Genomic DNA, 11817 nt, shown 5'->3' with positions numbered 1-11817 from the left:
TCCACAGCCCTGCTTCCGCAATTTGCGGAACGGGTGCCGGCAATATAAATGCCTATTCTTGTCCGCAAAGCACGGACAAGAATAGGACAGGTTATATATTTTTTTTTTTAGCGGGGCCACGGATGCGGACAGCACACGGAGTGCTGTCTGCATCTTTTGCGGCCCCATTGAAATGAATGGGTCCGCATCCGAGCCGCCAAAACGGCGGCTCGGATGCGGACCCAAACAACGGCCGTGCGCATGAGGCCTAATGCTGATGTCAGCGGTGCGTCACTCATCAGCTAATAGTAAGTGGTTGCCGAGAACCAGCATCATAATCATTGCAGCCCAGGCCTGGAAAAGAGTCAGATCTACCTGAGAAGAGTCCTGGTTATTATAATCTCCTGCTCTCCCCCCGTCTGGTGATGACTGGCAGTTCTCTCCTAGAGAGAAAGGGAGAAAACTAGGTAGAAGCCGGTCAGTCATCAGCAGGATCATTCGCTCATCCCTAGAACCAATCAACCGTGACCACGAGAACCAGTGCCCCCCCCCCCCCCCCCCCCTCCTCACTGGATGGAGCAGCATTCATTTCTATGAGACTGACAGCCTGCGTCTAATGCCATCTTCCTAAGAGACCGACGATGGGGACGGGGGTCACATAAAGTCCGGTTTATCTTTTTATTTATTATTTTTAGAAATTAAAAGTTACAATTCATAATTTCTTCTTTATTAAATATATAAAATAGGAAACATTCCGATCATGCGGGGGCAGGTCCATTACTACAGCCAGGAAAATACACTGTCTGTCTCCAGGTCCTATGTCCTGAGATGGCATGATGTGATCGCCCCCTGCTGGAGGCAGTCAACTCTGCATCTGTGAACCGATACTAGACTGGTCATCGTATCTGTACATTACAAGCGAGTAGTCCGAACTAGACAACCCCCGTCACGTCTCTAGTAGGGCACCTGGACATCACAGAAGGCAATTCTTTGGTCAATAACCCCCTCTACTAGCTAGAAAATATCTGCTGCATGGAGGGTTGATCCAAAAACAATGGTTAAAGGGGTATTCTGGTTATAACATGTTATCCTCAGGGTAGGTGATAATAATAATGAGACTGAAAAAGAGAACAGGGACCCGGACCCCATTGAGCCCCCCTGAAAAACGGACACCTCTGCTCCATTCATTTGTAGGGGAGCGCCGGAGACGGCTGTCTGACAACCTCATGTAGAAGGACCCCAACAACCAGCCATGGCTGAAAGCAGTGGCAATGAGATCATTTTTATTACATGGCAGCCATAGCTTGAGTCCAGCTCTCCATTCTGGCACACAAAGGGGAGGGGGTCCTCCATCTTGGGACCCCCCCCCTCTAAGACGTCCATATAGAGACTACGGATGAGGAGGTCTTAATGTGCCATTTGTGATATTACTATAATCCAGAGAACCTGATAATCCAGCACAGGAATGCCACGCTTTAACCGCTTTCTTGAAGGTGGCTGCTGTACCGCGTGCAGATGTACTGTGCGATCGGCCATGTTGGAGGCAGTAACCCACCCTCCGGGGTACGGTCCCTGCTGTTCTATCCTCAGGAAGCATTGAAGATTTTCTGAAGAAGCGAGCGATTGGTCTGTGATAGTTCCTGTGCGCGCTCTGCCTGTTCCTGCCTCTTCTGTATGCGTTTCTTGTCGCCGCCGGATTTAAGCGTCTGTATTTCCTCTTCTGTTTTCCGCTGTGTGAAGTTCCACTGCTTGTCGGGCCCCGCGCTGCCGCCCGCCGCCTTTCTTTGTTCCGATTTGGCAAACTTTTTGCTGCGCTCCACGTTCTGCAGGTAGAAGTTGGTCTCCCTCTTAGCCTGCGACACCTCGGCACGCATCCTCTGCTTCCGCACCTGCCTCTCGATGGCCAGCCTCTCGCTCAGGTGGGTCCACCTGAAGCGGTGGAGATACTGTCAAAAGCAACAAGGTGGGGGGGGGGGGGGGGGGGGGTGACTAAAAAGCAGGCACACATAGCAACACAGAGAGAAGAAAGACCCCCCCCCCTCACCTTCATGGTCCATAAGTCATCATGGAAACGGTTCTTCTTCCGGGTACCCATGGGGGCGTTATTCAGACTGGAGGCCACCAGCTTGGCGACACGTTTGTCTCGAAATTCCACCCATCCCTCCGTGTAATCACGGGCGTTGCTGCCGGCTTTCTTCTTTTTCTTTCGGACAAAACGTTCTGACAGAGACATTAAACGTCCTATTAGGTTTGCAGATGAGTGTCATGGCAGACGGCGGACTTGGGGAAGGGTATCAGGGGGTATAAGGGGGTTCAGCTCTGAGTGACTCCAGCTATGCTGCACTGTCTATTGGAGTCTGAAAACACCTGTCTAATCAAAGCCATGCCTGCTGCTCAACAGATACCTGATACTGCACCTCCTCTGTACTGACGACTATGGCCTCCCAAGCTGCAATCTGGGTATTCCTTTAGTGCACTTAATTGAAAGCATTTTTCTGTAAGGGCTTCTGTCAGCAGTTTTGTCCCTCTGACACTGGCTGACCTGTTACATGTGCGCTTGGCAGCTGAAGGCATCTGTGTTGGTCCCATGTTCATATGTGCCCGCATTGCTGAGAAAAATTATGATGCAATATATGCAAATGAGCCTCTAGGAGCAACGGGGGCGTTACCATTACTCCTAGAGGCTCTGCTCTCTCTGCAGCTGTCACGTTCTCTCCACTTTGACAGGGCCAGGTAAAGTAAATGTCATCACACCTAGTGCTGACTTCTCCTGAAAATGTAGAGGGCGTGGCAGTTGCAGAGCGAGAAGAGCCTCTAGGTGTAATGGTAACGCCCCCGTTGCTCATTTGCATATAATAAAACTTTCTTTTTCTCAGCAATGCGGGCACATATGAACATGGGACCAACACGGATGCCTTCAGCTGCCAACCGCACATGTATAAGGTCAGCCAGTGTCATAGGGAAAAATCTGCTGACAGATGCCCTTTAAATGCTGTTTAGCTATCCTCCGGATAGGCCATTATGTGATCCTGACGGTGCCCGTCACGACTTTTGTGGTCTGGCGAGCTGGTGGACGTGAGGCGCAAATCACAACCGGATTTGACAAGTACGGGTTTATGGTCTCTCAATTAACCCGTACTTGTCAAATCCGGTTGCGATTTGCGCCTCACGTCCACCAGCTCGCCAGACCACAAAAGTCGTGATGGGCACAGTCAGTATTTCTAGTATTCAACGAAGTGGCGACTTGGCCCTCGCCCTTGGCTCTTTTGGACACGGCAGCTCCAACCTGATACCTAGTTAATCCAGCGGACCTTCATCACGGTTGCACCCAATTCGGTGAAACAGGTTTCATCTTTACCTATTCACCCTATGAGCGCCTTTCTCATCCTGTGGCCACATATTTGCAGCATTACGTGATCGGCATGGGGTTCAACTCCCAGCACCCCCCACTTATCAGCTGTTTTGTACTCTCTGCCTTCCCGGGGCCATAACTTTTTTTCCCCCCCATTCACATAGCTGCATGGGGGCTTGTTTTTTTGTGGGACAAGTTTTACTTTCTAATAGCACCATTTAATATTGCATACATTGCTGGGGGGAAAAAAATCCAAATTGGGTGAAATTGGAAAGAAATGCAAATCTCCTGGTGTTATGGGTTTTGTTTTTATGGGGATACCACATTCATATAGTTTTTCTTGTGTTTTACTACTGAAAAAAACAAAAAACTTTGGAATCTCAACATATTCTGACCCCTATAACTTTTTTATATTTACATCTACGAAGCTGTTTGGAGACCAGGGCATTCTCAAACAACCAACGGCTACCTGATCGCGGGGGGGGGGGGGGGGGGGGGGGGGTGTGACTGTTCAGGCTCCTGGGGAAAGCTGCATCAGATGCAGTGGTCACAATTGACCATGGCATCTGAAGGGTTAAATGTCTGTGATCTGCGTTATCACCGATCGCAGACATTAGCCTCAGGAGTCTGCTGTTTAAAAGAGCAGAAACCTGGCAGCTATGGCGCCGACGAGCAGGCTCCGTTTTTAAAGGCTTTCAAGGTCCAAAAAGGGTTAAACACCTCATCAACTAATCAAACTGCGTCCCTTTAAGTAGGACTGAGTAATGCAGCCCTATCAAAGGGTTATTTCTAATCCTGTTGAGCGCGAATATTCGAATCGCGAATTTTTATCGTGAATATAGCCACTTCGAGAATATTTAGAATAGTGCTATATATTCGTATTCACGAATATGCTAATTGCAAATTTCTCGCGAATTTATTGCAAATATTGGCACTTAGCAACATTCCTAGCAACCAACAGGAAAGTTGCTACCCCTTAGTGTTGATCGAATATATTACATTGCCGATTTTCGCAATCAAGTCAATAATGAATGGAGATCACGAATTCTCGAATTTGCGGGACCTGCACCTGTCTCAGAACATGGGTCTTCCAACCCCGTTACTCCTAATGAGGTGGCAACTGGACCTTAAAGGGGTTCTGCACTTTATTTAAACTTATGAGCTATCCTATAGATAGATCATCAGCTTCTGATCGGCGGTGGTCCGACACCCGGGACCCCCGCCGATCAGCTGTTTGAGAAGGCAGCGGCGCTATAGCAGCGCAGCGGCCTTCTCACTGTTTACCGCCGGCCCAGTGACGTCACGACTAGTATCAACTGGCCTGGGCGCGGCTAAGCTCTGTTTACTTGAATGGAGCTTAGCCCCGCCCAGGCAGGTTGATACTAGTCGTGACGTCACTGGGCCTGCGGTAAACCGTGAGAAGGCCGCGGTGCTGCTGCCTTCTCAAACAGCTGATCGGCGGGGGTCCCGGGTGTCGGATCCCCGCCGATCAGATGCTGATGATCTATCCAGAGGATAGATCATCAGTTTAAACAAAGTGCAGAACCCCTTTAAACCCATCTACCTTCATCAGTTACCATAGTCTGTGGATCATCCTCTATAAAAACTGTTAAAGGGGTTGTCAGCCACTAGACAATGGATGGTGTTGTGCTTGGTCTACTATGAAGAGGTCACAGTGGCCATCTGACTGCTGCTGGCTCCTCATGCAGTTGACTGCAGGGGGTGCTGGTAGTCGGACTCCCAACGATCAGACGTTGAAGACTTATCCTGAAATCGGCTCATCAATATCAAGTCCTGGAGAAACCCTTTAATGAACCTCCTTGTTCTCACCCTCGGCCTGCAGAAAAATCCTTCCCACTTCTCCATGGGCGCTCATCATGTTGCGGATGTGACGCGGCCGAAGTCGAGGCGGGATGTGACCCAGGTATATAATGCCGGGGATAGCAGCCTTCTTCTTGCCTTCTGAATCCTTCTCCTCTTCCTCCACCATCTCAGCATCACCTTCTCCCTGGGCGCTGCCCCCTACGCTCTCTTCTTCCTCGGCTCCACCTTCCGTCACCTGCTCCTGTTCGTCTTCCATGTTGTTCTCGAAAATAGACAAAATAATTTACTATAACCCCCACCCGGGATTGAATATCCCCATACTCCCTGCCTTCAGAAGAGAGAAAAAGTTAAGGAAGAACTCCCACCGATCTCGCCACACCCCCTAACAAATAAACACCGCCACCTGTGGCAATCAAGTGAGAGGAGCTGCTCCGTGGTTCCTACATAACTTGGGGGCCCGGTTTTAGGAAAAACCAGACGAGGCGACAGACTCTCGTTCACATCACATATAGTTAAAGGGGTACTCCCATCTTCTTATGGCTGAGATGATTAGTGGGGGCCAACGATCCGGTTGCACCGCTTCACTGCGTTTCCTCTGTACAGCGACACAGGCCCAGAAAAATGTAGCCACAAAATAGGAAATAACTGTCTGATCGGTGGGGCCCCTGCTGATCACAAGACTGGGGCCCATGCCTCCCCTCCATTCTGCTCTATGGGGCTGCCAGAGACAGCTGGGTGCTTGTAATCGGCGATCTCCGCCTGAACAGAGAACACGCACACGTATCTGCCGCTCCAATCAAATGGGTGAACACAGGCCCCGTTCTTGTGATCGGGGGGGGGGGGGGGGGGCAATCAGACCCCCATTGATGAGGTTGTTGTAATGGGGCAAGCCCTTTAACCGTTGCTTCCCCTTCATTTTCAGGACCAGAGGTCAGACCCCACCAATCATAAAGTGATGCCATGACTTTATAAAATAGGAGCACCCCTTTACACCTGCTAATTGTTGCCACTCATGTCATCAGTTATCCCTCTGCCTCATATGGTAATACATGACCCACACTGCCCCCATCAGATCACGTGATCTGTTTCACCAAAAGGCCACATTCCTTCACCCAAAACAGGCATAGATCGCGTGATCCGATCCAGATACCGTGACCACCGGATAATGTAATGCCCTGCATCCACACAGCCGCTCCTTACACTGCACACAAGCACGCAGTCCACCCTGAGAATACATACTGCAGATGGTGAGAGACGCGACGAGCTCCTCACACAACGTGCACTGCTGGTCGCTTGTTGATGACGTCACGGGCGGAGGAAGCGGTAAAGAGGTGGAGCCTCGGCAGAGTGCGCGAGGAGGCTTTGGGAGTTACCATAAACCTTGTGGGTGTGGCCAACGTAAAAGGGCGGGAAAGTGAGCAAAGTTTTGGCAGCGTCTCAGACTCACGCTGAGGTAAATTGGAGGCTGTGTTCAGTCACTAGACGCTATGAGTCTGGAAAGTCATTACTGAGGTAAAAGATGTAGAAATAAATGTCGACAGTCACAAATTTCCTTACCAAGTGTAGATTGTGCAGAGTCCCCCAGGGCGTGTTCACACAGAGCGTTTATATTGTGCCCTTTGGCTGTGACCGTCCGTAACTTACCTCAGCGGCAAATTCTATGCAGCTGAGAGTTTCTGCACTGTATCACACGTTAGACTTAGATACACTGGCCTTGCAGAAAGTGTCACAGGTGATAGGATTAGATACACAAGCTGAGCAGACAGTATCACACATGATAGGATTAGATACACAAGCTGAGCAGACAGTATCACACATGATAGGATTAGATACATGACTCAGCAGACAGTATCACACAGGATAGGATTAGATACACAAGCTGAGCAGACAGTATCACACAGGATAGGATTAGATACAGCAACTTAGCAGACAGTATCACACAGGATAGGCTTAGATACACAGCTCAGCAGACAGTATCACACAGGATAGGATTAGATACATGGCTCAGCAGACAGTATCACACATGATAGGCTTAGATACACAAGCTGAGCAGACAGTATCACACAGGATAGGATTAGATACACAGCTCAGCAGACAGTATCACACAGGATAGGATTAGATACATAGCTCAGCAGGCAGTATCACACAGGATAGGATTAGATACACAGCTCAGCAGACAGTATCACACAGGACAGGATTAGATACACAGCTCAGCAGACAGTATCACACAGGATAGGATTAGATACACAAGCTCAGCCGACAGTATCACACAGGATAGGATTAGATACACAGCTCAGCCGACAGTATCACACACAATAGGATTAGATACACAAGCTCAGCCGACAGTATCACACAGGACAGGATTAGATACACAGCTCAGCAGACAGTATCACACAGGATAGGATTAGATACACAGCTCAGCAGACAGTATCACACATGATAGGATTAGATACACAGCTCAGCAGACAGTATCACACACAATAGGATTAGATACACAAGCTCAGCCGACAGTATCACACAGGACAGGATTAGATACACAGCTCAGCCGACAGTATCACACAGGATAGGATTAGATACACAGCTCAGCCGACAGTATCACACACAATAGGATTAGATACATTAGTGATGGGAAGTTCGGATCTTTCAAATGAACCGATTCATGAATCGAATCTTCGGTTCACTTGCTGAGTCGGCTCTCAAGTGAACCGAAGGTCAGGAGGGACTGGTGGCAAACACAGCTCTGCTGCAGTGGAGCAGACTGTGATGTAGTGGCTATGGTTATTGCAGGGACTCAGATAATTGTCTGAGAGTTTATTAGTTAAAAGAATCGTGTCACCGAGTCCCTGCCAGGCTTCCTGCTCTGCTACACTGCTGCATGCACCCTGTACACACACAGCTCCGCTACATGCTAGACTAGCAGCTCCGGCCCGATACATGCTAGACCCCCCCACAGCTCCGCTACATGCTACACACCCCCCCGACGGACTTGTGGAGACAGGGAGCCTGGCAGGGACTCGGTGACTTACGGCTCTTTTAACTCAAAGAATCAAATGAGTCTGTGACTCATTCCATTCTTTTAACTAATAAACTCAGACGATTCTCTGAGTCCCTGCGACTCCCCCTGTGCTGAGAGTCAGTGCTGGACTGCTGGCTGCCTCTGATTGGTTGGAGGGCAGGGAGGGGCGGGGCTAGCATCCACTGTCGGCTTCTATTACACTGCCTGCTGCTTCCTCTATGCTAATCTGACTGAGCCGTTTCATTCGGATCAGCTCAGTCAGAGGAACCGACTCTTCCGGATCAGTGAACTGAATCGGTTCAAATGAACGATTCGTTCATGATCTGGACATCACTAAGATACATGACTCAGCATATAGTATCACACATGATAGGCTTAGATACACAAGCTGAGCAGACAGTATCACACATGATAGGATTAGATACATAAGCTGAGCAGACAGTATCACACATAGGATTAGATACACAGCTCAGCATATAGTATCACACATGATAGGATTAGATACACAAGCTGAGCAGACAGTATCACACATAATAGGATTAGATACACAAGCTGAGCAGACAGTATCACACATGATAGGATTAGATACACAAGCTGAGCAGACAGTATCACACATAGGATTAGATACACAGCTCAGCATATAGTATCACACATGATAGGATTAGATACACAAGCTGAGCAGACAGTATCACACATGATAGGATTAGATACACAAGCTGAGCAGACAGTATCACACATAATAGGCTTAGATACATAAGCTGAGCAGACAGTATCACACATGATAGGATTAGATACACAAGCTGAGCAGACAGTATCACACATGATAGGATTAGATACACAAGCTGAGCAGACAGTATCACACATGATAGGATTAGATACACAAGCTGAGCAGACAGTATCACACATGATAGGATTAGATACACAAGATGAGCAGACAGTATCACACATGATAGGCTTAGATACACAGCTCAGCATATAGTATCACACATGATAGGATTAGATACACAAGATGAGCAGACAGTATCACACATGATAGGATTAGGCTATGTTCACATCAGCGTTCAGCCTTTCCGTTCTCCTGCTCCGTTATAGGAGCAGGAGAACGGAATGGACGTATTCGGCACATAACTGAGCCGAGCGGAGCCTACGGACCTAATAGACCCCCATAGACTATAATGGGGTCCGTTAGGTTTCCGCTCAGAAGATGATTTTGGAGCGGAGACAAAAGTCCTGTATGCAGGAAAGGCTGAACGCTGATGTGAACAAGGCCTTAGATACACAAGCTCAGCCGACAGTATCACACACACGATAGAATTAGATACATGGCTCAGCAGACAGTATCACACGTGATAGGATTAGATACAGCAGCTTAGCAGACAGTATCACACATGATAGGATTAGATACACAAGATGAGCAGACAGTATCACACATGATAGGCTTAGATACACAGCTCAGCATATAGTATTACACATGATAGGATTAGATACACAAGATGAGCAGACAGTATCACACATAATATTCTCCTCTGACCTCTAGCATCCACAAGGCATTTTCGCCCCACAGGACGGCCGCATACTGGATGTTTTTCCCTTTTCACACCATTCTTTGTAAACCCTAGAAATGGTTGTGCGTGAAAATCCCAGTAACTGAGCAGATTGTGAAATACTCAGACCGGCCCGTCTGGCACCAACAACCATGCCACGCTCAAAATTGCTTAAATCACCTTTCTTTCCCATTCTGACATTCAGTTTGGAGTTCAGGAGATTGTCTTGACCAGGAGCACCCCCCTAAATGCATCGAAGCAACTGCCATGTGATTGGTTGACTAGATAATGGCATTAATGAGAAATAGAACAGGTGTTCCTAATAATTCTTTAGGTGAGTGTATATACGCTATAAAGTATGTTTCCGCTACTTTGCAGGAAGAAAACTGAACGCTGCCGTATTAATTAGCGTAACCTAGATACACAGCAGTTCACCAAATACAGGCTTAGATACGGTAAGCAAAAGGAAAAAAAGGGATCAGCTCACCTCCATGTCTGCACCGTGCTGGAATGCAGGACGGAGCAACAGGCCAAAAAGACGTGGATTGGTTCAGTACTCGTTATACAAAAATACCAAAAAAACTTTATTTGATCTCAGAACATAACAAAAAATAAATATATGAAAAACACTGCTTTACACATTTCTGGTGAGAACACCATTAGGGCTCATGCACATGAACATATATTTAGTCCACATCTGATCCCCATTTTTTGTGGGCCGGATGCGGATCAAAAATTTTATCTGTATTTTGTAGACTGAAGTATTGACATAGCCAAGTGCATGGGAGCCGCGGGGTGTAAAGGTAATACCACTGATATTATACAGTAATCATACGGTGGAGCTGCGGGGTGTGTATAGGTAATACCACTGATATTATACAGTAATCATACGGTGGAGCCGCGGGGTGTGTATAGGTAATACCACTGATATTATACAGTAATCATACGGTGGAGCTGCGGGGTGTGTATAGGTAATACCACTGATATTATACAGTAATCATACGGTGGAGCTGCGGGGTGTGTATAGGTAATACCGCTGATATTATACAGTAATCATACGGTGGAGCTGCGGGGTGTGTATAGGTAATACCACTGATATTATACAGTAATCATACGGTGGAGCCGCGGGGTGTGTATAGGTAATACCACTGATATTATACAGTAATCATACGGTGGAGTCGCGGGGTGTGTATAGGTAATACCGCTGATATTATACAGTAATCATACGGTGGAGCTGCGGGGTGTGTATAGGTAATACTGCTGATATTATATAGTAATCATACGGTGGAGCCGCGGGGTGTGTATAGGTAATACCACTGATATTATACAGTAATCATACGGTGGAGCCGCGGGATGTGTATAGGTAATACCACTGATATTATATAGTAATCATACGGTAGAGCTGCGGGGTGTGTATAGGTAATACCGCTGATATTATACAGTAATCATACGGTGGAGCCGCGGGGTGTGTATAGGTAATATCACTGATATTATACAGTAATCATACGGTGGAGCCGCGGGGTGTGTATAGGTAATACTGCTGATATACAGTAATCATACGGTGGAGCCGCGGGGTGTGTATAGGTAATACCACTGATATTATATAGTAATCATACGGTAGAGCTGCGGGGTGTGTATAGGTAATACCGCTGATATTATACAGTAATCATACGGTGGAGCCGCGGGGTGTGTATAGGTAATATCACTGATATTATACAGTAATCATACGGTGGAGCCGCGGGGTGTGTATAGGTAATATCACTGATATTATACAGTAATCATACGGTGGAGCCGCGGGGTGTGTATAGGTAATATCACTGATATTATACAGTAATCATACGGTGGAGCCGCGGGGTGTGTATAGGTAATACCGCTGATATTATACAGTAATCATACGGTGGAGCCGCGGGGGGTGTATAGGTAATACCACTGATATTATACAGTAATCATACGGTGGAGCTGTGGGGTGTGTATCGGTAATACCGCTGATATTATACAGTAATCATATGGTGGAGCCGCGGGGTGTGTATAGGTAATACCACTGATATTATACAGTAATCATACGGTGGAGCTGCGGGGTGTGTATAGGTAATACCACTGAT

At 47.5% G+C, this 11817-nt stretch overlaps 1 protein-coding gene across 1 annotated transcript; it reads right to left on the bottom strand.

Annotated features, from left to right (window-relative positions):
* Positions 1-715: 715 nt before the first annotated feature.
* Positions 716-6455, bottom strand: ABT1 (activator of basal transcription 1). The gene is made up of 4 exons (XM_040405683.1): positions 6395-6455; positions 5162-5417; positions 2024-2199; positions 716-1925 (listed from the first exon to the last, which is right to left on the bottom strand). Exons 2-4 carry the CDS (start codon positions 5409-5411, stop codon positions 1566-1568), a joined length of 786 nt encoding a protein of 261 aa, XP_040261617.1. The 5' UTR covers positions 5412-5417; positions 6395-6455; the 3' UTR covers positions 716-1565.
* Between the last annotated feature and the right edge of the window lie 5362 nt (positions 6456-11817).

Source organism: Bufo bufo, chromosome 8 (assembly GCF_905171765.1).
Source record: "Bufo bufo chromosome 8, aBufBuf1.1, whole genome shotgun sequence".
Classification (NCBI taxonomy): domain Eukaryota; kingdom Metazoa; phylum Chordata; class Amphibia; order Anura; family Bufonidae; genus Bufo; species Bufo bufo.
Note: the sequence above shows the minus strand (reverse complement) of the source record. Positions and strands in the feature narration are given on the sequence as shown.